At 43.3% G+C, this 25,635-nt stretch overlaps 1 protein-coding gene across 1 annotated transcript in view; it reads left to right on the top strand.

The window, feature by feature from the left end:
• Positions 1-16,256, top strand: part of LOC147600581 (uncharacterized) — a 43,346-nt gene extending 27,090 nt beyond the window's left edge. Inside the window, exons 30-44 of the mRNA XM_086748146.1 lie at positions 51-242; positions 1,566-3,044; positions 3,291-4,174; positions 4,736-5,360; positions 5,664-8,756; positions 9,220-9,375; positions 9,582-9,832; positions 10,302-10,476; positions 11,605-11,651; positions 12,507-12,629; positions 12,732-12,830; positions 13,235-13,357; positions 13,680-13,725; positions 14,116-14,227; positions 15,899-16,256. Of these exons, the coding sequence (XP_086604272.1) occupies positions 51-242; positions 1,566-3,044; positions 3,291-4,174; positions 4,736-5,360; positions 5,664-8,756; positions 9,220-9,375; positions 9,582-9,832; positions 10,302-10,476; positions 11,605-11,651; positions 12,507-12,629; positions 12,732-12,830; positions 13,235-13,357; positions 13,680-13,725; positions 14,116-14,227; positions 15,899-16,139 (7,646 nt within the window). The 3' untranslated portion in view covers positions 16,140-16,256. The remainder of the gene's footprint in view (positions 1-50; positions 243-1,565; positions 3,045-3,290; positions 4,175-4,735; positions 5,361-5,663; positions 8,757-9,219; positions 9,376-9,581; positions 9,833-10,301; positions 10,477-11,604; positions 11,652-12,506; positions 12,630-12,731; positions 12,831-13,234; positions 13,358-13,679; positions 13,726-14,115; positions 14,228-15,898) is intronic.
• Positions 16,257-25,635: the final 9,379 nt, after the last annotated feature.

The following is a 25,635-nucleotide window of genomic DNA, read 5'->3' as shown; positions in this document are numbered from 1 at the left end:
CTGGATATCTTTTCATAGATGTCTGACAATAAACTTCTTCTGAATTACAGCATGCCACTGCATTTATGAAGAGAATAGCTATAAATATGGTGAACTCATCTACAACACCACAGATGGAACTGGATGGTGTTTCAGTGCAACATGCGATGTCAATGGAACAATAAACAGAAATATCTTTAAATGTGGCATATTTACAACCCCGTTTACATTTTCTTCAAGTCAGCCCACAACTACTGTTTCAGGTAAACATATATACTCTTTTAAATAATAGAAAAAATCACTGGAAGGGACTGAAAATTGCCTGAAAGGGAGGGCCTTTTCATCAGTTAATGGCATACAATTTTACTTGAAATTGTTGACTTCTGCTGGAGCCACCCATTCATCTAGCAGCTTCAGCTGCTAAAAAAGACCATGATCAAGGATGTAGAAATCAGTACAGCATTTCTTAGAAACTGTCTCCACTATTTCACCATGTATTTTCCAGGAGAAAAAAAAATGCAGCTTATTAATCATCGTACCCTAGAGAATCTCCTTTTTTCCTTGCAAACAAAACTAGTAGTTCTAGACCAACTTCTGAAAACATAGAAGACTGCCATTTTTTAAATTACTGGCCACATTAATGCAAACTGAAGATAAGAAATCTAGTTTGAGAATATGCTCAAATTATTTAAAACCATTCTTTGGAACCTTTCCTAATTCTATTTAATAACCAAATCAACAGTTTCCTTCTACTCCTGCAGTGAATTTATTATAGTGACTATGTGATTCTGAGAAATTCTAAGAAACATTTCCACAGGATTATACACTACTACAGCAAGAACTAAATATTTCCCTTCAAGTCTTCTAATAACTAACATTCATATTAAGAGAGTGGTATATATTCTACATGGTTATCTTCATAATGCTAAGAATAGGAAAAGAAATCATGTTAAAATAAGTAGAAAATGCTTATTAGACTGTATATTTCATATATATTGTATATGTGTATTCTATATTATAATGTTATTTTATATATAATATATAAAATAGTATATAATATAATAATTAAATAATGTTACAAGTGTTACATATGTACTTTATATTTTATATTTATAAATATATACATATAATAATATTAAAATAAGTAGAAAAGTAATGAACCTGTAAAAATATTTTAAAGCCTGTGTGATTACACAGTTAAGTGTAAAAAAGTATAGAGATAATACCAAGGAGGTATTATCTCTGTATCTTATTTACCAAGGTATATTTCCTACACCGTGGCAATCATGACATCACATTATCCTATGTACTGACAATCCACACAAAGGGTATCATATGAGCCATATTTAATTACAATTTTTTAATAAATGTCATATAAAGTACCACTAGAAAATAATACCAATGAGATCAAAACCTATCTTAGAGATTACATTCAAGACTCTCAAGCAAGTTCATTAAAATTAAGATACTGCATTATCATATATAATATTACATGCAACATTAAAATGTACAGAAGAAGAATATTTTTCCTGACACTTACTTTAATAAAAATAAGCAAGACTTATATTTCCTCTTTTTAATTACAGAAATGACAACTGCAGCACCGGTGACAACTGTATGTGTGAAGAATGTATGTACATGGTCAGAATGGTACGATACAACGCAGCCCGAAAACAAAGAGGATAGTGGAGATTATGAAACGTTTGAAAATCTCAGAGCTGAAGGACACAGTGTGTGTCAAAATCCAAACAGTGTTCAATGCAGAGCCAAAGAACTCCCAGACAGAGAAATAAATAATCTAAACCAAACAGTAGAATGTAGTCAAAGCAGAGGATTAATATGCAATAACAAAGACCAAGAATCGAAACAGTGCTATAATTACGAAATCAGAGTATCATGCTGCACCTATGTACCATGTGCAGAAATACAAACTACAACAAGAACCACAGAAGAATTCACAACTACTGCTGTAAAATCAACATCATTTACATTGCAGACAAAGATAAAACTGACAACACCCGAAAAAATAACTGATATGCTAAAAACTGAAGTACCAACACCAGAGGAAAGCACAGCAAGCACAACTCAGACTGAAACAACTACGACAACACAAGTCTCAACAACCCCTTATCAGACCACGTCTGCTCCACAAGAACCCTCCACTGTGCCACCACAGACTCCAGCATCACCCACTACCACCTCCACTGCCCCTTCAACAAAAATAAGATCCACCCCTGTCACCACAGCTGTCCCCAGTACCACTGCCCCACCAACAGAGGGCACAACCATCATCACTACCACCAGCACGGCCAGCACTGCCAAGACCTCTCCCCCTCCAACAAAAGGCACAACCACCATCATCACGCCAACTATAACAGTGCCCACCTCAGCCAGCAGCACTACCAGCACCTCCAGCACCACCGCAGGAAGCACCACAACGTCCACAACCACGTCTGCTCCACAAGAACCCTCCACTGTGCCACCACAGACTCCAGCATCACCCACTACCACCTCCACTGTCCCTTCAACAAAAATAAGACCCACTCCTGGCACCACAGCTGTCCCCAGTACCACTGCCCCACCAACAGAGGGCACAACCATCATCACTACCACCAGCACAGCCAGCACTGCCAAGACCTCTCCTCCTCCAACAAAAGGTACAACCACCATCACAGCTACACCAACTGTGCCCACCCCAGTAGCCACCATCACTGCCAGCACCTCTAAGACCACACAGAGCTGCCAGCAGCAGTGTGCCTGGACGCAGTGGTTCAACGTGGATTCCCCTAGCCCTGGGAGTCAAAATGGAGACATCGAGACCTTTGCAAAAATCCGAGCTGCTGGTTATACACTTTGTGACACGCCACAAGACATCAATTGCCGTGCTGTAAATTACCCTAACAGGAGTCTGGACAAACTGGGACAGACATTTGTGTGCAGCCTTGAAACAGGACTTGTGTGCAGAAACCAGGATCAGATCACAAAGTACCCCATATGTTTTGACTATGAGATAAGGGTGCTGTGCTGTGACCGTAAGCACTGCCAGAAAACATCACCAGCCCCAGGCACCACTGCAGGCTCCACCTCCACAGCCTCTGCTGCACAAACCTCCACCACACCAATCAAAACTTCAGCACCGACAACTTTGACCTCCACCCGCCCACAGCCACCAATGACAACCAGCACCGGGACCACAGCTGTCCCCAGTACCACTTCCCCACCAACAGAGGGCACAACCACCATAATCACGCCAACTACAACAGTGCCCACCTCAGCCAGCAGAACTACCAGCACCTCCAGCACCACCGCAGGAAGCACCACAACGTCCACAACCACATCTGCTCCACAAGAACCCTCCACTGTGCCACCACAGACTGCAGCATCACCCACTACCACCTCCACTGCCCCTTCAACAAAAATAAGACCCACTCCCGGCACCACAGCTGTCCCCAGTACCACTGCCCCACCAACAGAGGGCACAACCATCATCATTACCACCAGCACGGCCAGCACTGCCAAGACCTCTCCCCCTCCAACAAAAGGCACAACCACCATCATCACACCAACTACAACAGTGCCCACCTCTGCCAGCAGCACTACCAGCACCTCCAGCACCACTGCAGGAAGCACCACAACGTCCACAACCACGTCTGCTCCACAAGAACCCTCCACTGTGCCACCACAGACTGCAGCATCACCCACTACCACCTCCACTGTCCCTTCAACAAAAATAAGACCCACTCCTGGCACCACAGCTGTCCCCAGTACCACTGCCCCACCAACAGAGGGCACAACCATCATCACTACCACCAGCACGGCCAGCACTGCCAAGACCTCTCCCCCTCCAACAAAAGGCACAACCACCATCATCACGCCAACTACAACAGTGCCCACCTCTGCCAGCAGCATTACCAGCACCTCCAGCACCACCGCAGGAAGCACCACAACGTCCACAACCACGTCTGCTCCACAAGAACCCTCCACTGTGCCACCACAGACTCCAGCATCACCCACTACCACCTCCACTGTCCCTTCAACAAAAATAAGACCCACTCCTGGCACCACAGCTGTCCCCAGTACCACTGCCCCACCAACAGAGGGCACAACCATCATCACTACCACCAGCACAACCAGCACTGCCAAGACCTCTCCTCCTCCAACAAAAGGTACAACCACCATCACAGCTACACCAACTGTGCCCACCCCAGTAGCCACCATCACTGCCAGCACCTCTAAGACCACACAGAGCTGCCAGCAGCAGTGTGCCTGGACGCAGTGGTTCAACGTGGATTCCCCTAGCCCTGGGAGTCAAAATGGAGACATCGAGACCTTTGCAAAAATCCGAGCTGCTGGTTATACACTTTGTGACACGCCACAAGACATCAATTGCCGTGCTGTAAATTACCCTAACAGGAGTCTGGACAAACTGGGACAGACATTTGAGTGCAGCCTTGAAACTGGACTTGTGTGCAGAAACCAGGATCAGATCACAAAGTACCCCATATGTTTTGACTATGAGATAAGGGTGCTGTGCTGTGACCGTAAGCACTGCCAGAAAACATCACCAGCCCCAGGCACCACTGCAGGCTCCACCTCCACAGCCTCTGCTGCACAAACCTCCACCACACCAATCAAAACTTCAGCACCGACAACTTTGACCTCCACCCGCCCACAGCCACCAATGACAACCAGCACCGGGACCACAGCTGTCCCCAGTACCACAGCTGTCCCCAGTACCACTGCCCCACCAACAGAGGGCACAACCACCATAATCACGCCAACTACAACAGTGCCCACCTCAGCCAGCAGAACTACCAGCACCTCCAGCACCACCGCAGGAAGCACCACAATGTCCACAACCACGTCTGCTCCACAAGAACCCTCCACTGTGCCACCACAGACTCCAGCATCACCCACTACCACCTCCACTGCCCCTTCAACAAAAATAAGACCCACTCCTGGCACCACAGCTGTCCCCAGTACCACTGCCCCACCAACAGAGGGCACAACCATCATCACTACCACCAGCACAGCCAGCACTGCCAAGACCTCTCCCCCTCCAACAAAAGGCACAACCACCATCATCACGCCAACTACAACAGTGCCCACCTCAGCCAGCAGCACTACCAGCACCTCCAGCACCACCGCAGGAAGCACCACAACGTCCACAACCACGTCTGCTCCACAAGAACCCTCCACTGTGCCACCACAGACTCCAGCATCACCCACTACCACCTCCACTGCCCCTTCAACAAAAATAAGACCCACTCCTGGCACCACAGCTGTCCCCAGTACCACTGCCCCACCAACAGAGGGCACAACCTTCATCACTACCACCAGCACGGCCAGCACTGCCAAGACCTCTCCCCCTCCAACAAAAGGCACAACCACCATCATCACGCAAACTACAACAGTGCCCACCTCAGCCAGCAGCACTACCAGCACCTCCAGCACCACCGCAGGAAGCACCACAACGTCCACAACCACGTCTGCTCCACAAGAACCCTCCACTGTACCACCACAGACTGCAGCATCACCCACTACCACCTCCACTGCCCCTTCAACAAAAATAAGACCCACTCCCGGCACCACAGCTGTCCCCAGTACCACTGCCCCACCAACAGAGGGCACAACCATCATCACTACCACCAGCACAGCCAAGACCTCTCCCCCTCCAACAAAAGGCACAACCACCATCATCACGCCAACTACAACAGTGCCCACCTCAGCCAGCAGCACTACCAGCACCTCCAGCACCACCGCAGGAAGCACCACAACGTCCACAACCACGTCTGCTCCACAAGAACCCTCCACTGTGCCACCACAGACTCCAGCATCACCCACTACCACCTCCACTGCCCCTTCAACAAAAATAAGACCCACTCCTGGCACCACAGCTGTCCCCAGTACCACTGCCCCACCAACAGAGGGCACAACCATCATCACTACCACCAGCACGGCCAGCACTGCCAAGACATCTCCCCCTCCAACAAAAGGCACAACCACCATCATCACGCCAACTACAACGGCGCCCACCTCAGCCAGCAGCACTACCAGCACCTCCAGCACCACTGCAGGAAGCACCACAACGTCCACAACCACGTCTGCTCCACAAGAACCCTCCACTGTGCCACCACAGACTGCAGCATCACCCACTACCACCTCCACTGCCCCTTCAACAAAAATAAGACCCACTCCTGGCACCACAGCTGTCCCCAGTACCACTGCCCCACCAACAGAGGGCACAACCATCATCACTACCACCAGCACGGCCGGCACTGCCAAGACATCTCCCCCTCCAACAAAAGGCACAACCACCATCATCACGCCAACTACAACAGTGCCCACCTCAGCAGGCAGCACTACCAGCACCTCCAGCACCACCGCAGGAAGCACCACAACGTCCACAACCACGTCTGCTCCACAAGAACCCTCCACTGTGCCACCACAGACTGCAGCATCACCCACTACCACCTCCACTGTCCCTTCAACAAAAATAAGACCCACTCCTGGCACCACAGCTGTCCCCAGTACCACTGCCCCACCAACAGAGGGCACAACCATCATCACTACCACCAGCACGGCCAGCACTGCCAAGACCTCTCCCCCTCCAACAAAAGGCACAACCACCATCATCATGCCAACTACAACAGTGCCCACCTCAGCCAGCAGCACTACCAGCACCTCCAGCACCACCGCAGGAAGCACCACAACGTCCACAACCACGTCTGCTCCACAAGAACCCTCCACTGTGCCACCACAGACTTCAGCATCACCCACTACCACCTCCACTGCCCCTTCAACAAAAATAAGACCCACTCCTGGCACCACAGCTGTCCCCAGTACCACTGCCCCACCAACAGAGGGCACAACCATCATCACTACCACCAGCACAGCCAGCACTGCCAAGACCTCTCCCCCTCCAACAAAAGGCACAACCACCATCATCACACCAACTACAACAGTGCCCACCTCAGCCAGCAGCACTACCAGCACCTCCAGCACCACCGCAGGAAGCACCACAACGTCCACAACCACGTCTGCTATACAAGAACCCTCCACTGTGCCACCACAGACTGCAGCATCACCCACTACCACCTCCACTGTCCCTTCAACAAAAATAGGACCCACTCCTGGCACCACAGCTGTCCCCGGTACCACTGCCCCACCAACAGAGGGCACAACCATCATCACTACCACCAGCACGGCCAGCACTGCCAAGACCTCTCCGCCTCCAACAAAAGGAACAACCACCATCATCACGCCAACTGCAACAGTGCCCACCTCAGCCAGCAGCACTACCAGCACCTCCAGCACCACCGCAGGAAGCACCACAACGTCCACAACCACGTCTGCTCCACAAGAACCCTCCACTGTGCCACCACAGACTCCAGCATCACCCACTACCACCTCCACTGCCCCTTCAACAAAAATAAGACCCACTCCTGGCACCACAGCTGTCCCCAGTACCACTGCCCCACCAACAGAGGGCACAACCATCATCACTACCACCAGCACGGCCAGCACTGCCAAGACATCTCCCCCTCCAACAAAAGGCACAACCACCATCATCACGCCAACTACAACAGTGCCCACCTCAGCCAGCAGCACTACCAGCACCTCCAGCACCACCGCAGGAAGCACCACAATGTCTACAACCACGTCTGCTCCACAAGAACCCTCCACTGTGCCACCACAGACTGCAGCATCACCCACTACCACCTCCACTGCCCCTTCAACAAAAATAAGACCCACTCCTGGCACCACAGCTGTCCCCAGTACCACTGCCCCACCAACAGAGGGCACAACCATCATCACTACCACCAGCACAGCCAGCACTGCCAAGACCTCTCCCCCTCCAACAAAAGGCACAACCACCATCATCACGCAAACTACAATGGTGCCCACCTCTGCCAGCAGCACTACCAGCACCTCCAGCACCACCGCAGGAAGCACCACAACGTCCACAACCACGTCTGCTCCACAAGAACCCTCCACTGTGCCACCACAGACTCCAGCATCACCCACTACCACCTCCACTGCCCCTTCAACAAAAATAAGACCCACTCCTGGCACCACAGCTGTCCCCAGTACCACTGCCCCACCAACAGAGGGCACAACCATCATCACTACCACCAGCACGGCCAGCACTGCCAAGACATCTCCTTCTCCGACAAAAGGCACAACCACCATCATCACGCAAACTACAACAGTGCCCACCTCAGCCAGCAGCACTACCAGTACCTCCAGCACCACCACAGGAAGCACCACAACGTCCACAACCACGTCTGCTCCACAAGAACCCTCCACTGTGCCACCACAGACTCCAGCATCACCCACTACCACCTCCACTGTCCCTTCAACAAAAATAAGACCCACTCCTGGCACCACAGCTGTCCCCAGTACCACTGCCCCACCAACAGAGGGCACAACCATCATCACTACCACCAGCACGGCCAGCACTGCCAAGACCTCTCCCCCTCCAACAAAAGGCACAACCACCATCATCACGCCAACTAGAGCCAGCAGCACTACCAGCACCTCCAGCACCACCGCAGGAAGCACCACAATGTCTACAACCACGTCTGCTCCACAAGAACCCTCCACTGTGCCACCACAGACTCCAGCATCACCCACTACCACCTCCACTCTCCACCAGTCAGAAATTACAAGCACCATAGGCAGTACGGTTACTCTTTCAACATCCGTTTCTTCTACTCAACAAATTACTGCCACTACTGTTTTTCCCACAGGTTTCACTACCACAAGCAGCCCAGGTATGTTGTTGTCTAGCTCTGGAAATTTTACAAAGAGCTATTTCCGTACAACAACATCGGTTTCACTGTCTTCTGTAACTTCTTCCACTATCATTTCTATTTCTTTCAACACATAAAACACTTTTTCATCTATCTGTCCCTCTGCTACTAGTATCTGTGTTAGACAAGCATGTGAGTGGACCCCATATGATATCACTCATCCTAAGTTTGAGGGAGACAGTGGTGACTTTGAAAGTTTTGAAAACATTGGAGCTAAATCTTTTAAGATTTGTCAGATCCCTAGATGATAGTCAGCGTAGAGCTAAAGGACTTCTACAATCACCACTTAGCAGTAGGTCAAGTAGTTGAATGCACAGAAATGTTGGCTTGATTTGCCAGAATGTTGAACATTCCTCTCCAATATGTAAAAATTATGAGATCAAAATTCACTGCTGGAAACTAAAGTATGTCTTCTGCTCAACAGTACCCACAACTGGTACATCACAATCAAGTCACGTTACAACAAGCACTTCTGCAATCTTCAGCTCTTCCTCCAGCACACCTGCTGTAACTGAATCAAGTACATCAAGCAGAATAACTCTATGTTTTTGTCACGTGTTTGATAATTTTTTTTCTCCTGGTAAGTGTCTTTTTTTATGTTTATAAAAATGTTCGTAAGCAATATAAACGTTTAATAGTCTATTCAGTTAAAGATACCTACTCAAAATCATCTAAAAAAAGAACTTCTTACACACAAATACACTTTACATTTCACAATATTTTCTTGTTTTTTTCCCCTAAGTATTTTATTGGTCTTTTAATTTCTCCTCCAATTTTTCTCTACAGGGGAAGTGGTATACAACAGAACAGATATGGCCGGCTGTAATTTTTATGCACTTTGCAGCAAGGAATGCGAAATTGATGCATATCAAGGCCCATGTCCTTTAACAACTCCTTTCACTTCAGTCACCTCAGAAACTACAACGCAAGTCGCCCCATCCACAGAACATATATTTTCTTCTGTCTCACCAACCACAGCAACGTCCCTCACAACTTCAGCAGAAAGAAACTGTACTGATGTCAGTCCTCCACGAAAGGTGGTTCCCCTCATTATTTTCTAATATATCATCGTTGCAAAAACAGCCCAATTTCTATCCTCTAATAGCCAGTTTAAACCAACTTTTATGTATTTCAATAACAAAGTTGGTCATGTTAAAAATGACCTGATAGCACACCATTCTTCAACCTGGCATTAGCAGGCTTTTAAGTAATCTGGAGATGGAAAAGTTCACTAATACCACATAGTAGAGACTTTTTTTTTAAATAAGAGACATATAAGTGTCATAGAAATAAGTAGAACAGTTATGAAACTGCTAAAATCTCATTCTTTCTACACAGAAGACAATTCTGTGATTGCTCTCAGCTTGCCTGCTCTTAGGGCCTGAAATCATATGCTAAGAAAACTCTAACCTGAACTCCTTACTCATTTTGAGAGTCTATCTCAAGGTGACACAGAACAATTAGAGTAAGAGAGCACTTAAGAATAAATCATTTCCGTATTTTCAGCCCGGAGAGAACTGGATCAGTGAATGCCAGAATTGTGTCTGTGACCCTCTCACTACTACTGTACAATGCAAGCCGCTCCTATGCCAAACAGCTCAAACACCAACTTGCGACCTAGGATTTGTTTCCATGCCTGTACTGCCACCAAAAGACCCATGTTGTCCTGAATTTGAATGCCGTAAGTATTAAAAATACATATATACACACTAGGCTACACAGTCTGGTAAATTAGATTTGCACTTCTCTTAATAACTAAAGCAAGTTCTTAATCTTTCACAAAATCAGCAAAATCTTCCATAAATTGTTCTGGCTCAGTGAACACACATCCATTTTTTACTAAATACGCATTAGAAGTTTATTTAAAAACAAAAGGTTATTTTCAGTGACGTTTGCTGAGAGAATTAGAATGGGTGGGAGAGCAGGATAATACTTGGAACCTTCAAGTGGTCTATGTAGCTCAACTATCTCTGTAATCATAAAGGTTATTAATGCATTTTATTTCCTGTTATTTATGTAACATTGGAGCACACTAAAATTAGCCTAACTGTAGCTAAACTAAGATGCATAATCAGCCAGCAGAAAGCTTAACAGATAACTACAAAACAAGTAAGATAAAGCAATAATACCAAGTGAATTGTAATCAGTAACTGAATTGTTGATGTATGAAAAATACTTACACTGTTGTTGAATGTTCATGAAAATTTTAAACCTCAAGTTGTATATGTTTATTTTTATATATATTTATACACATATATTTATACAAAATAATAAAAAGGAAAAGGTAGCCATAAATTAATCCCAAAACAGGAAGATCAAAACAAAGGAACAGCCAAGTTTGAAGTAGTTCTGTGAAAGATACAAATGGGCTCTTCCATGTTGTCAAATTATTTATATGACTATTGTAAGAATACCTCCACTCAGAGTCAATCCTCCATCTAAGCCATGTTCTGAGAGGTCATAAAGCATCAATTACAAAGACATCTTTGAAATTTACTGGACTTCTAGGGTTCAAAGAGGAGATAACAAATTTAATTTGATGTGAACCTGATACCAAAAGGGCAAAAAAGGGATTTTTCATGTATAGCTTGAGTTTGAAGCCGTTCCTCCTCAACTCTTCTAGCTAGTTTCAAAGATGAAACTTTACTTAAACATCCAGCTGTACTGAATATGAGCTCTAAGCATGTATTCCACAATTCAAGTTTTCCATTATCTCTGTGTTACTAACAAAACTTGATAACATCTTGACTTCTCAGAAAGTTTCACACTTTGAGTTTACTCCAGAATTTTTTTTGTTGTCATTTTTCAGAACGAATACCTGATGACATCTGTGTGATAAACAGTACAGTGTACAAGGTGAGAATGTTACACTTATAGTGGTGTATTGCTGGAAGTGAAACATGCACCCTTTCTACCAAAATAAACCTCTGAGAATGTTCTTTTCCTAGTTCATGGTTTTTCACCTCTAGCCCTTAATAGAAGTTTTTTTTTTTCTAATGTCAAAAAAAAAAAAGATCACAGAAGAGTTCCCCAACATGTAGCATAAAACAAGTGTACCGTTTTTAGTTATGTACTTTCTTTTTAAACTCTATCCCACTACTGTAATTATTGAATTTTCCAAACTGATGAATAGCTCAAAATCAACCGCTCTTTGAAATAAACCCAGAAAACCTTCAAAAATAAAGCTAGGATCTTTGCTTTAATTGATACCTAAATCTTTTGCTAAAATTGGTACTTAGGTCATTTAGTCAAAATTTAAACATTAGCACCGGAGCCTTTTAGGGATATATTTCAGAAAGACTAAAATCCATGTGTAAATTTGTATTTCTGCTTATGTATTTGCATATGTATCCAATTATTTTAATCTCCATTCGTAAATTATAATTGTTTTGTAACCACTGGACATGACTTACAGGGAAAAAAAATCTTAAATGGAGGATTGAAAAGCTGGTGAAACAATGAGGTAGTATAAACCAGTCTTACCTGCATTTTATTAATTTACGTTTCTCTTTTATATTGCTTCATTTAGTCTCCTCCTAACGTGTGCTTTCTTGCAAGGCATACAGCTAAACAACTTTATGCTCGATGAATGTTGAACAACTCAGGTGCACTTGCATTTCAGCAACCTTAGCGGTTCTCAGCAATGCTTTCAACTCTGCATATATGTTATATAGAAACTGTTGCCATTTGAATTTCTTTTCTGTCTTCCAGGTTGGAATGTCAGTAGCAATCAATTCATGTGAGAAATGTACCTGCACATCTGAGAAAAACCCAGTGACTAAGGAAAATATTGTGCATTGTGAAACAGTTCCATGTGAAACATCTTGCCCACCGGTGAGTTCAGATTCGCTAGACTGCCCAGTCAGCCCTCAGAGGAAGTCTGCAATTCTCCATCACCAACTCAGCATGCTTTCTCTTTCATCTCCTTGCGAGTAGGGTCATCAATATATGACTGAGGATGGCGACTGCTGTGGGAAGTGTATTGAAGTAGCTTGCAAAATCAAACTAAGTAACAACACTGTTCACGTGCTCAATGTAAGTCTTTCATTTTCAGATCTCTCTATCAGCCAATAGGTTAGAACAGCTAAGAATCAACTCATGTCCCTTACTAGCGAAAATCTAATTAAAACTGAAATTACTCTAAAAAGAACACACCAGTTCTCTGAATTGAATGCTTACTTGGAATAGCAAAATCTTGATATGTGTGGTTACCTGGGCAACGGTTTCTAATTTGTAGTCCGAGTGTTCAGATCCAGGATTTAAATGTTCAAACTAGTCACAGTTTGCAAAATTTTGCTTTTGCTACTTGAAAGAAGTTCAGAAGCATCAGAGAATTTTTGAAGTGTGAAAACTCAATTAGCTCAGACATTTTTTAAGTGATAACACTATACCTGATGATAATGAAAAAAAAATTGTTTTATTTTCTTATAAAATCTTAGGTTAATGAGATCCTGCTACTCGATAATTGCAGCCATTACAAATGTGAAAAAATTGAAGATCAATTTGTTGCAGTCCAAACTAAAAGAATATGCCCTGAGTACAACCCAGGAGAGTGCGATCCTGTAAGTTTTAATAAATTCTTCATCAACTGAATGCAGTTTTAAAGAACAAGGAGGCGTAAGGAAGACTATAACAAATCACTTTCACTAAAGTTGCAGAAATGTCTTAAGAATGAAAATAATCTTGCTATAACATTAATAATAAGAAAAGCATAGTATTTTTTACCATGAGGCTACAAGGATTCAAGACTTCTATGGTGGGGGCAGTAAGTCATCCAGTGTTCATCACAGAGGAGCCTTTTGCCGAGTATCAGTATCAGTATCATATTCATACTCATGGTTGTCATCTGCTCATTAATATATCATCCTTCTTTACTTTTCAAAGGATGAAGCAGAGACTACTCCTGATGGTTGCTGCAAAATATGTAAACGTAAGTGATGCCGTGTTTATGTTTTCTGCTTTAAGAGTGCTGTATTCAACTTCTAACTTTCTTTGAGTGGATGGAAGGATTCCTCACTCCCTCAGTTTTCACTTACTCTATTTATCAAGACCCTATGTTTCACTATGTATTCAAAAGGAAAAAGCAAATTTGTTTTCCTGATACTGAATACCACAACTCTGCATTATCTTCCAAAGACTCTGTAGAGCTGAGATCAAAGAAAAACCTAAAGCCTCCAGATTACGTAGTAATCTGCCCCAGGTTACATACTGCAGATGCTCAATAATTAGACATTATGCACTTTGAAATTGTTTTAGCATTCATTTAATTCTGAACTAGAGATCTGAAGTATACTTTTTTCCCTCTTCTCTTTTTATGAAGCTACAACCTGCAAACCTTACAGCAAAAAAACTGTGATCCATCAAGGTGACTGTGAATCTTCTGAACCTGTTGAACTGGCATATTGTGAAGGAAGTTGTCCTGGCTCCTCAGTGTAAGTTCCGAAAACTTAATTTAGCATCTCTATGGCTTTACTTATACTCCGTTTATACTGGTTTCTCAAGTTAATCTATCACCCTGCTGAGGGAGCTGGAAGAAGTGCTCAACAAGCCAACTGCCGTAATTTATCAGCAAACCTGGCTACCTGGGGAGGTCCCAGTTGACTGGAAATGAGCAAAAGTGACTCTCATCTACAAGAAAGGCCGAAAGGAGGATCTGGGGAACTAGAACTCAGTCAGGCTGATGTCAGTCTTGGGAAGGTTATGGAGCAGATCACCTTGAGTGCCATCACATGGCACGTACAGGACAACCAAGTGATCAGGCCCAGTCAGCATGGGTTTATGAAAGGCAAGTCCTGCTTGACTAACCTGATCTTCTCTGACAAGGTGACCCACTTAGAGGATGAGGGAAAGGCTGTGGATGTTGTCTACCTGGACTTTTATAAAGCCTTTGACACCATTTCCCACAGCACTCTCCTAGAGAAACTGGCTGCTCATGGCTTGGAGGGGCATACTCTTCACTGGGTAAAAAACTGGCTGGATGGCCAGGCCCAAAGAGTTGTGGTGAATGGAGTTAAATCGAGGTGGTGGCAGGTCACAAGTGGTGTTCCCCAAGGCTCAGTCTTGGGCCCAGTTCTGCTTGAAATCTCTATCAATGATCAGGATGAAGGGATCAAGTGCATCCTCAGGAAGTTTGCAGATGACATCAAGTTGGGCAGGAACGTTGATCTGCTGGAGCATAGGAAGGCTCTACAGAGGGATCTGGACAGGCTGGATTGATGGGCCGAGGCCAGTTGTATGAGGTTCAACAAGCACTTGAGTCACAGCAATCCTACAGTCTTGGGGAAGAGCAGTTGGAAAGCTGCCTGATGGAAAAGGACCTGTGGGTGTTGGTCAACAGCTGGCTGAATACAATCCAGCAATGTGCCCAGGTGGCCAAGAGGGCCAATAGCATCCCAGCTTGTATCATGAACAGTGTGGCCAGCAGGAGTAGGGAAGTGATTGTCCCTTTGTACTAGGCACTAGTGACGCCACACCTGGAATACTGTGTTCAGTTCCGGGCTTCTCACTACAAGAAAGACATTGAAAGACATCTACCTGAAAGGAAGTTGAGCAACGTGGGCGTCTGTCTCTTTTTCCAAGTAGCAAGTGATAGGACCAGAAGAAATGACCTCACGTTGTGCCAAGGGAGGTTTAGATTGGATATTAGGAAAAATTTCAAGCACTGGAATAGGGTGGCCAGGGAAGTGGTTGAGTCACCATCCCTGGAGATATTTAAAAGACGTGTAGATGTGGCGTTTAGGGACATGGTTTAGTGGTGGACTTGGCAGTGTTAGGTTTACAGTTAGAATCGAAGATCTGAAGGGTCTTTTCCAACCTGATCACAGAATAGCAACAAAGTTAATGTGTTTACATGATTCCATTAAGTGGAATCAGATCTATAGAACAACAGTTTCACTTCTGAAGAGATAGGTAATTAAAATCACATTTGTAAGTGTGTGTTGGAGGGAGGAAGAGAGGATGTAGAAAAAAAAAAACCAAACAACAAAAACCAACCACCACCACCCCCAAAACTATCAACAAACACCAAAACAATGTCATTGGGGGGATTTATGTTTGTCAGGTTTTAATGAGAAGGTCTATTTTCTTTTCCTGGTGGAACACAGATATTCTCTTGAAGCAAACCAGATGCAACACGAGTGCAGTTGCTGCCAGGAGTTCAGCAGCCAAACAAGAGAGGTGACCCTGACTTGCCAAAACGGGACAAGCATAAATTATAACTATATCTACGTGGAACAATGCCAGTGTATGAATGCATGCACTCCAAAAACTACAGCATATGATTCCCAGGTGAAAACATCTGCAGCATCTGGTTCCCAATGGAAAATCAGCAGAAGAAAGAGATGATCATTCGAAAAAGAAAGCAGAGACCCTAGGGAAGCTGGAATTGTATTTTCCCCAGAATAACATGTGCTCCTTCTTTAACAGATCTTATTTCCATTTCTGTTATCACCTTTTTTTCACTTCTTACTTGTAAAAAAAAAAAATAAAAGTCAAATAATTAAATCTTGTTGGTTTTTTTTTAAAGTGATACAATATTCAAGAGTAAAAATAGATGACTGTGTAAAATAATTTTGTGTAAATTATAGAAATATGCAAATACGTTTCCATTCAATCAAAAAAGTTACATTTGGGGAAAAAAGGTTTAAGGGGTCTCCGAAAAACAAAATCAGAAAACATTGTAGCTACATTGCACTTAACTCTTGTGCCTAGAGAAAGCTGGGTGTAATAGTCCTAATCACAGTAACAGGGAGAAGACTGTCTTCTTGTTCATTTTGTCTCTTAAAACTTTCAGCATTTTTCAGTTTCAGTGACTGTTTGATATCCATCTTTATTATCTAAACGACTGAGAGTCCAATGGCATCAGGGTGTTTTCTAACTCAGATGGATATATTCTCTAGCAGCCCTTGGGAATGAAGACACTCTCAAAACTCTTTTCCTGGATGAGGTTAAAATCCCTCACCCAGATCTAAATAGCTCTGCTCACTGGCATAAAATATATAGAGATAAAGAAACTCTTCTTATTTGCTCACTGTATTCTAGTTGCCAAGATGGTGCGATAACAGGCAGGCTCCAGTTTGTTTTCCCTGTAACTAGTTAAGAGATCCAGAAGATGAGTATTAAAAAAAAAAAAAAAAAAGGAATGGAAAACTTGATTCATCACTAGCATTTCGTGTTCCAGATCAAAAGGCATCTGGTTGTAGAAATCAGCACATGCTTCTTCAGTTGAAGAAACAAATCTGTGTGTCAATGAAAGCTCTAAGTAGTTGAAGAATACTTAAGGTGAAATCAGTGAACTTTGTAAAATCAGAAAATTCTCCTGCCCATAATTTTAACAATATTGCAAATAAGTTCAGGATATAAAGTGAGCATGGGAAAAAAAATGCTATCTAAGAAATTTTGAATGGATTTACACTATTGAGAAAATTGGCTGCCTTTTCCCACAGTAGTTCATCACGTTTACCTAAACTGCTGGGAGCATTTACCTTATCAGTAGCTGCTATAATACAAAGCCTGAAATATGCCCTGAAGGCTTGGCTGAAAAATAAACAAGGAACTGTTTGACCAAATAATTGCACATTTTATGCATGCTTATTTTGAAGTGAAATTCAGTCCCTGAATAAAATCAGTAGAGCCCTATCTATTGTCCTTTACAGGCACAACCTGATATCATATTAGGATTAACCAGTGGGGAGAAGTAGGCAGGTTTGTAAGCTTTGCATTTTATGGCTGAACTCCATTCAACTCCCGAGTACTCACAGTTTTCCTGTTCCACAGCAGGTACACAGGCTTCAGACAGGGTTACCAGCTATGACAGCAGAGCAGACAGCTTTACCACTCCCTGCACCTTCTCTGACCCAGTAATAAGCCACTTTTCATTGGGAACCTGGGCTGAAGCCAGACCAGCTGCACACCACCAGTTTTACAATTCCACCACTGCATCCTCAGACTCTGAACATCAGGTATTGCTATGAGGAGACATCCAAACAGTCCTGAACAGAGTGACCAGTGGGTCAAGCAGTTTGGCAGCTTCAGTATAGCTTCCAAAGTTTCTGGCTTCCAGAGGGTTTAGCACTTTGGGCATAGCACTACGATGGGATGGGATTTAGAATTGTGCCGCAATGAAAAACTATGATCTAGAACTGTACTGCAGTGAAAAACCAGCACTGCTGGCTGCAGGAGGGCTTCCTACATGAGAGGTATTCATGTATGCCAGCCTTCTGAGGCCTGGCACTAGAACACAGAGCTAGCAATATTAATTCAAGATAGACAAATTGATGCCTGCAGAGCTGATAGGTCGGGGTGCAGAGTGTAAAAAACCCAGTGACACTTATGTAACATATAACAAACATCTGTAAACACTTCTAAAGTTGACTTTGAGTTCAGGCTGAAGCCAAGGAATTCAGTGTGCTTTTCCTTCTCCCTAACTCCCTAGTCCCTATATTCTGAGTATTTAGTACCATGTCCACCAGTTACAAAGCTTCCCTAACTTTTCTGGTCTGCAGGTTTCTCTGAAATGTTTTAAGGACTATATTAACATGTTTAGCAGTACATTTCAGTTCAAGTCTTAAGCTGCCCTCTAACGGTCATTATTTGCTTCTCTAAAGAAAACTAAACCAGGAACTATTCCCTTAATTCTACTGGAAACATTAAGCCTTACAGAGCATGTTCATTCATCAGAGATCAATTACATTAGCACACAAAATTATTTTTTTTTTACTTTAAATTCCCAAATTATGGAAGATATAGAGGCTATTTCTCAAAGCTGAACACCACATTATTTCCAGGTAGCTGATCAGTTATCCATGAGTTTAATTTGAAGATGCCATTGCAATCTTCAGTGTTCATGTACAGCAATCAAAAAAAAAAAAAAACCACACAAAAAAAACCAACAAACCAGCACCACAATTCACTGCTTAGAAGAAATAATCTTGATTAGTGCATTTTTGGGGGGTTTGGGTTGTGTTGTTTTGTTTGGTTTTTTTTACTTTCAAAACCAGCCCACTGCAAAATGCTAAATGCTCTGCTCTCCTTAAAATACAGGTTCCACATTTATTTTTTTTTAAGTCATCTATTTTTTACCTTTTTTCTTTCAAGCCTAAAAAAAAGACAATCCAAGGGATTTGCACTTTAAGTAAACAAGATTGAGGAGGAGACAAACATGTAGATTTCTCTTTGGAACAAATACTATACTACAATTACAAGTCCAGGGAATCTCTAGTAATTACTTTAAAGTAGAGAAATAAGCAAAACAGGAAAACATGAAGATATACATTTGTTTGATATATAAGAAGTTACCATTTATGTTAAAATATATCTAGCTATTGTGTACTGTATCAAGTTCCTTACGACTTGAAATGACAAAATGCATGTACTCCTTAATTTTATAGCAAAATTTCCAAATTTTATAGCAAAATGTACAATCATAGCAGCAAAACAGCTCCAGTTATAGAACTACAGATTAATAAATAATATTTTAAACAAGAAACACTATATAATATAAAATGAATCCTGAGCTCTTTCCTGTCATTTCCATGGGGTATCAAATTCATCAGAAAGTGCTGATTTTTCATCCTGTGATATTTACCATAATCAAATACATTGATGCTTCACTAAAACTTACCACAGAAAAGCATTTACTGACATCAGGAAATAGCACACTCATTTTTCTGTTCCACTAACTAGCCAATTACAAGGAACTACTGCATTAGGAAATGTTACATAGCAATACACATGTATATATGGTGAAACCACCCAGTTAGTGCATTTTATTGATGTGTCCACATAATGCCTTTTAAACAAATCTGTTGACCACAGTGAGATTCTTAAACAGCTCACTGAATAAAATGTCCCATTAGCAAATAATTTACAGGTTTTATTGTCTGACGATCTAAACTGGGCAAATATGAAGCTTATGCTGGTTTTGTGCAAACGTCAGTGCATTTGTGGAACTTAAATACTTATTTATAGGAAAGACATTTGCTAAGTTTTAAATTAATGTCTATAATATATAAAACCATTTAGGTTGGAAAGGACCTTTAAAGGTCATCTAGGCCAACCCCCCTGCAAGGGGCAGGGACATCTTCAACCAGATCAGGTTGCTCAGAGCCCTGTCCGACCTGACATGTTTCCAGGGATGGGGCTTCTACCACATCTTCAGACAACCTGTTCCAGTGTTTTACCACCCTCACTGTAAAAAATCTCTTCCATGTGTAGTCTAAATCTACCCTCTTTTAATTTAAAATCATTACCCTTGTCCTATCAAAACAGGCCCTCCTAAAAAGTTTCTCCCTATCTTTCTTATAAGCTTGTCAGATGGACAAAAATAGCACTTGAAAATATATTATTTAGGACAAAGAAGGAAAGGAGTTCTCAATCTTTCTGCTACAAGCCACATACTGATTTTTAATTTGAGCTGGGAAAAAAACAACAGTAACAAAAAAAAAAACCCACATCCTCCCTTCACAACTTCTTCTTACCAATACTATAAAAAAAAAACCCCCAAGCAAGTACCTTGGAGGGTTATTTTATGTGCAACGATCTCAGTACCAGTTTCTCCCAGCAGCAGTACGTAAGTTAGACTAATTGATAGTTGATTGTCTATTCCTGTTAGTAGGACTTGAATCAAATTGAAACATCCAAATGAATTTATATTATAGCTTTACATACATGGTCAATTAACAATCAAGGAAATGCACAGTTGATCACTTCCTGGGGGAGCTTGTTCCAGTGAAGAACCTTTTCCTAATGTCCAATATAAACCTCCCATAACACAGCTACATTCCGCTTCCCTGTGTCTTATCACTGATCATCAGAGAGAGGAGATCAGCACCTTCCCCTCTGCTGCCCCCCTTAAGGAAGTTGTAGACTGTAATGAGGTCACCCTTCAGCCTTCTCTCCTCCAAGCTGAACAAGCCAAGTGACCTCAGCTGCTTCTCGTATGTCTAGCCCTCGAGACCTTTCAAGATCTTGGTCACCCTGCTCCAGACACACTCTAATAGTTTGATGTCCTTCTTATATTGAGGCACCCAAAACTGCACACAGTACTTGAGGTGGGGCCGCATCAGTGTGGGGTAGAGTGTGACAATCACCTCCCTTGACTGGCTAGCTATGCTGTGCTTGATGCGCCCCAGGCAAAGTTAGCCCTTTTGGCTGCAGGGCACACTGTTGACTCACACTCAACTTGCAAACAATCCAAACTCTTAGATCTCTTTCTGCGGGGCTGCTCTCCAGCCTCTTGTACCTCAGCTTGTACGTATAACCAGGACTACTCCGTCCCAAGTGCAAAACCCAGCACTTGCTCTTGTTAAGTTTCATAGGGTTAGTGGTTGCCCAGCTGTGGGATATTTGGAAAGCAATGGACACGTAGTGAACAATCCAGACACAATGGGACTGTTTCAGAGGCCTCTGCAGGCAGTAGGCCCTCGATGTAGTAGATGGGAATATGAGCAAGTGTATCAATGTACGCGAATGTAGCGAAGTGAGCTATGCGGATGGGAATATGGGCGAACGTATCGAAGTGAACAGGACCTGAGCACAATGGACAAAGCGAGTATACATGCTGAGAAGCAACGGTACAATAGACAAAGTAAGAAATACGTGACTATATCCAGTACACATCTTTAACCAATCAAGTTATGACTTTAGGAGTACGGACAGCACATACTAACCAATCAATGAATGACTTGCTATGTCTATATAATCTGAGCTATCTAGGCAATAAAGTGGCATTTGCTTGATCATATTGGTCGTCAGCAGTGTCCGTGACTTCCGCGTCGACAGGTGGTGCCCGAACAGGGACCCTTGGAGAAAGGGTTCGGGGACCCTCGGATCGGTGTTGAATTTCACGACAGAAAACCGACGGAGTGAGGGGACGGAAGCCGGCCGAAGTCGAGTGCTGCCCCGGCATTCGGAAGACACTAAAGTGCAAAAAGGTACAGTGGGAATCTCGTCTTGGCCAGGCGAGCGGCCGGGGAGGAGATGGGGTCCACGCTGACCAAAGAGGAATCAGCAGTGGTTAAGCTCCTCCAACGTATGCTCTCTAAGAGAGACTTAAGATATGACTCAGCCTTCCTAGAAGCTTTGCTGTTTTGGGCAAAGAAAAAGGACTTGATCCTCACAGTTGATGCTGCTTTTGAAATCCCAACATGGGAAAAGATAGGGGCAGAGCTGTAGGAAGAAGTATGTAAGGGATCCAAGGAGGCGAGTAAGCTTTCTGCTATGTGGAAGTTAATCATAGAAACTTTAAAAAATATGAAGGCAGAACGTTTGGCAGCAGCTTCTGCTTTTGCCGCGTTAACTCCGGAAGATTCAAAAGAAACTTCTTCTGTGACAAGTATGCTATTCACAGATCCAACTATTCCAGCTGTTGTTCCCGCCTGTGTAGCTGGAGAAAATGGAGTCTCCGTAAGGGTTTGTGCAGCCAAAAAATCTGCAGTAGCAGCTCCAGAGCTTGGGGACCAGCCCTTGGAAAAAGCCAACAACCTGGTAAAACTTCCGCCGACAACAGCAGAAGAGACGGGATACAACTCAGTCTCTGGCTCTCATTTTTCATCACCTAAACCAGTCAGCACGTCTCTGTATCCACTGTTGCCGCCGTTTGAGGGAAAGAAGGAGCGGGCGACAGATATGGGGGATACGCAAGTGAAGCCTGTGCCGGTATCATCTTTCAGCGCAGGAGCGTCATCACTCCCGCAACCACCTCCAACGAACACTTTTATCTCCAAGGACATATCGGGTGAGATCGGTGCCACAGCACCTTTGCCGCCACCTCCGGCGACCTTATTAACGGGGAGCGGGGTGGGAGATCCGGCAAATAGGTGGAGGGGGGTAATCAGAGATGCTATATCTGAAGGTCAATTTATTCCGTCTGCATTTCCGGTTGTGAGAGGTATGCATGGGGGTCCTGTTTGGGAAGCAGTGGATTGGAAAGTTTTAAAAGAGGCTAAGGCAGCAGTTACTCAATATGGGTTAAAATCACCGTACAAGCAATCTATTATTCAACATGTATTTTCTACGTATTTGCTGACACCGTATGATGTTAAAATGATTGTGCAAATGATATTGCTTCCATCTCAGCAAATCCAGTTTTATCAAAACTGGCAAGCGGCTTGTGAAAGTGCAGCCGCTATCCCAAGACAGAATGGGGATCCTTTATTTGGAATACAAGCTCAAATGTTATTGGGCGCAGGTCCTTATGTCAGGACAGACTGGCAAGCACAATTTGCCGCAGAAGTTTTACAACTCATAGTTTCTGATCAGAAAGAACCATTAGGGCATGGCTGAAGTGCATTACTATTAGGTCGTTCTTCTGTTTCTCGGAAAGGCATTTTTGTAGTGCCAGGGCTTATTGATGCAGATTATTGTGGTGTGATAAAAATTATGGTCTATACACTGACTCCTCCTGTTACCATACCAGCTCAATCGAAAATAGCTCAGTTGGGGCCATTTTCGGGCATGTGTGCCCAAGGCGCAGGCTGTGGAGCGAGGCCACGGGGGCTTTGGTTCCACGGGTCAGCCTCAGGTGCTGCTGGCTGTTGACATCGCCAGAGGAAAGCCTGAGGAAAGCGTCACAATGGCGTACCCTAGTGGACAATCCCTGACAGTGTCAATGCTGATAGACACTGGAGCTGACGTCACCATCATCCCTGCATCCAAATGGCCTGGCGAGTGGCCGCTAGTACCCGCAACTACAGGGGTAGTGGGAGTAGGAGGTGTCCAACCAACAATGATCAGTAAAGTACCAATTTCCTTTTATTTTTCAGATGGCACTATGGTAACTACTCGACCGTATGTGCTACATTTACCGATAACTCTAATTGGTCGGGATCTTTTATCCCAAATGGGTGCTCGTTTAATTACACAGCCTTTTTAGGAGCGGCCTCTGAGAAGCAGCCTGTATTAAAACTCACTTGGAAAACAGACGAACCAGTGTGGGTGGATCAGTGGCCGCTAAAACAAGATAGGCTGCAAATAATTCAGACATTAGTGAATGAACAATTGGTAGCAGGACATATTGTACCTTCCACAAGTCCATGGAATACACCCATTTTTGCAATTCCTAAAAAATCAGGAAAATGGAGGCTATTACATGACCTTCAAGCAGTAAATGCGGTCATGCAAGACATGGGTGCTTTGCAACCAGGTTTGCCTTCCCCCATTATGATTCCAGGACATTGGGAACTGTTAATTACTGATTTGAAGGATTGCTTTTTCACAATTCCTTTACATCCAGGTGATGTTGAAAAATTTGCATTTACTGTGCCCTCAATTAACAAGCAAGAACCAGCTAAAAGGTATCATTGGGTGGTGCTACCACAAGGCACGAAAAATTCACCTACATTATGTCAGACGTTTGTGTCCTGGGCGTTACAGTCTTTCAGAAAAAACAATCCGGAATTGTTGATATATCATTACATGGATGATATATTGATTGCAGGAGAAAATATGGACAAGAATAATACTTTAGCAAAGATCACCAAAGCATTGGAGCCTAAGGGTTTAAAATTAGCCCCAGAAAAAGTTCAGTGTTCAAATCCGTGGAAATATCTAGGCTGGATCATTACAGAAAGTGTGATACAGCCTCAGAAAATTGTATTTAATTCCAGAATTTCAAACCTTACAGATGTTCAGAAATTGATGGGAGACATTCAATGGGTAAGACCTGTTATGGGAATTACTAATGATGATTTAGAGCCTTTGATGCCATTGCTAGGAACATCAACAGGAGCAAATGATTATCGACAATTATCATCTGAGCAAAAAGTTGCACTTGATAAAATCATTGACAAGGTAATTTCTGGTAGTGTGCAAAGAAAAATAAATGATTTGCCATTGCAATTTTTGCTGATTAACAATTCTGCTGAATGAAAACATCTTATTGGGTTGATAGTTCAAATAACAAAACAGAAAATTGCTATTTTGGAATGGGTGCTTTTACCTTTTCAGTCTAAAACTACTGTATATACTAAAATTGAACAACTAGCGCATCTGATGATGAAGGGCTGAAAAAGAGTTTTGGAAATTTCAGGAGACGAACCTGAAACCATGTTTGTGCCTGCAAAGCAAAATTATTTGGATTGGCTGATGGCCACCTCAGAAACAATTCAAATTGCATTAGCAGAATACCCAGGAAAGATTACAAATCATTATCCCTCTGATAAACTGTTACCATTGTTACAAAATCAAGAATTTGAGGAAAAACCAATCAGATCAGAAACTCCTGTTGATGGATTAACAGTATTTACAGATGCAGGAAGAAAATCAAAACGAGCTTCTGTAGCTTGGTATGAAAATGATCAGTGGCATCAACAGCTACTTTCAGGACATGCTGGGGATTCTTTACAAACTCTAGAATTACGAGCAGTTTTGTGGGTTTTTCAACATTGGTTTGACATACCTGTCAATGTTGTATCAGACTCCTTGTATGTGGTGGGAACCACTCAGAGAGTAGAGCGAGCAATGATTAAGCAGATAAAAAATCCTGTCTTATACCTGTTACTAATACACTTATTGTTTTTGTTAAATCAGAGACAAGAAGAGTATTTTATTACTCACATTCGCAGTCATCAATTTCAGCATGGACTGTCTATTGGCAACAATATTGCAGACAAGTTAGTTGCTCCTGCATGGCAGCAGCAAGGAATTAATCTGTTTGAGCAGGCCCGAGTATCACATGATTTTTTCCATCAATCAGCAAAAGTTTTAGCGCGACAATTTAATTTGAAAGTCTCTGATGTGCAAGGTATTGTGCAGTCGTGCCCAGCTTGTCAAAAAGTTGGATTTGGCTTAGGCATTGGAGTGAATCCTCGAGGTTTAAAGTCTTTTCAACTGTGGCAGATGG

Source organism: Chlamydotis macqueenii, chromosome 5 (assembly GCF_036417535.1).
Source record: "Chlamydotis macqueenii isolate bChlMac1 chromosome 5, bChlMac1.mat, whole genome shotgun sequence".
Classification (NCBI taxonomy): domain Eukaryota; kingdom Metazoa; phylum Chordata; class Aves; order Otidiformes; family Otididae; genus Chlamydotis; species Chlamydotis macqueenii.
The sequence above is the reverse complement of the archived record's forward strand: the minus strand, read 5'-3'. Positions and strand labels throughout refer to the sequence as shown.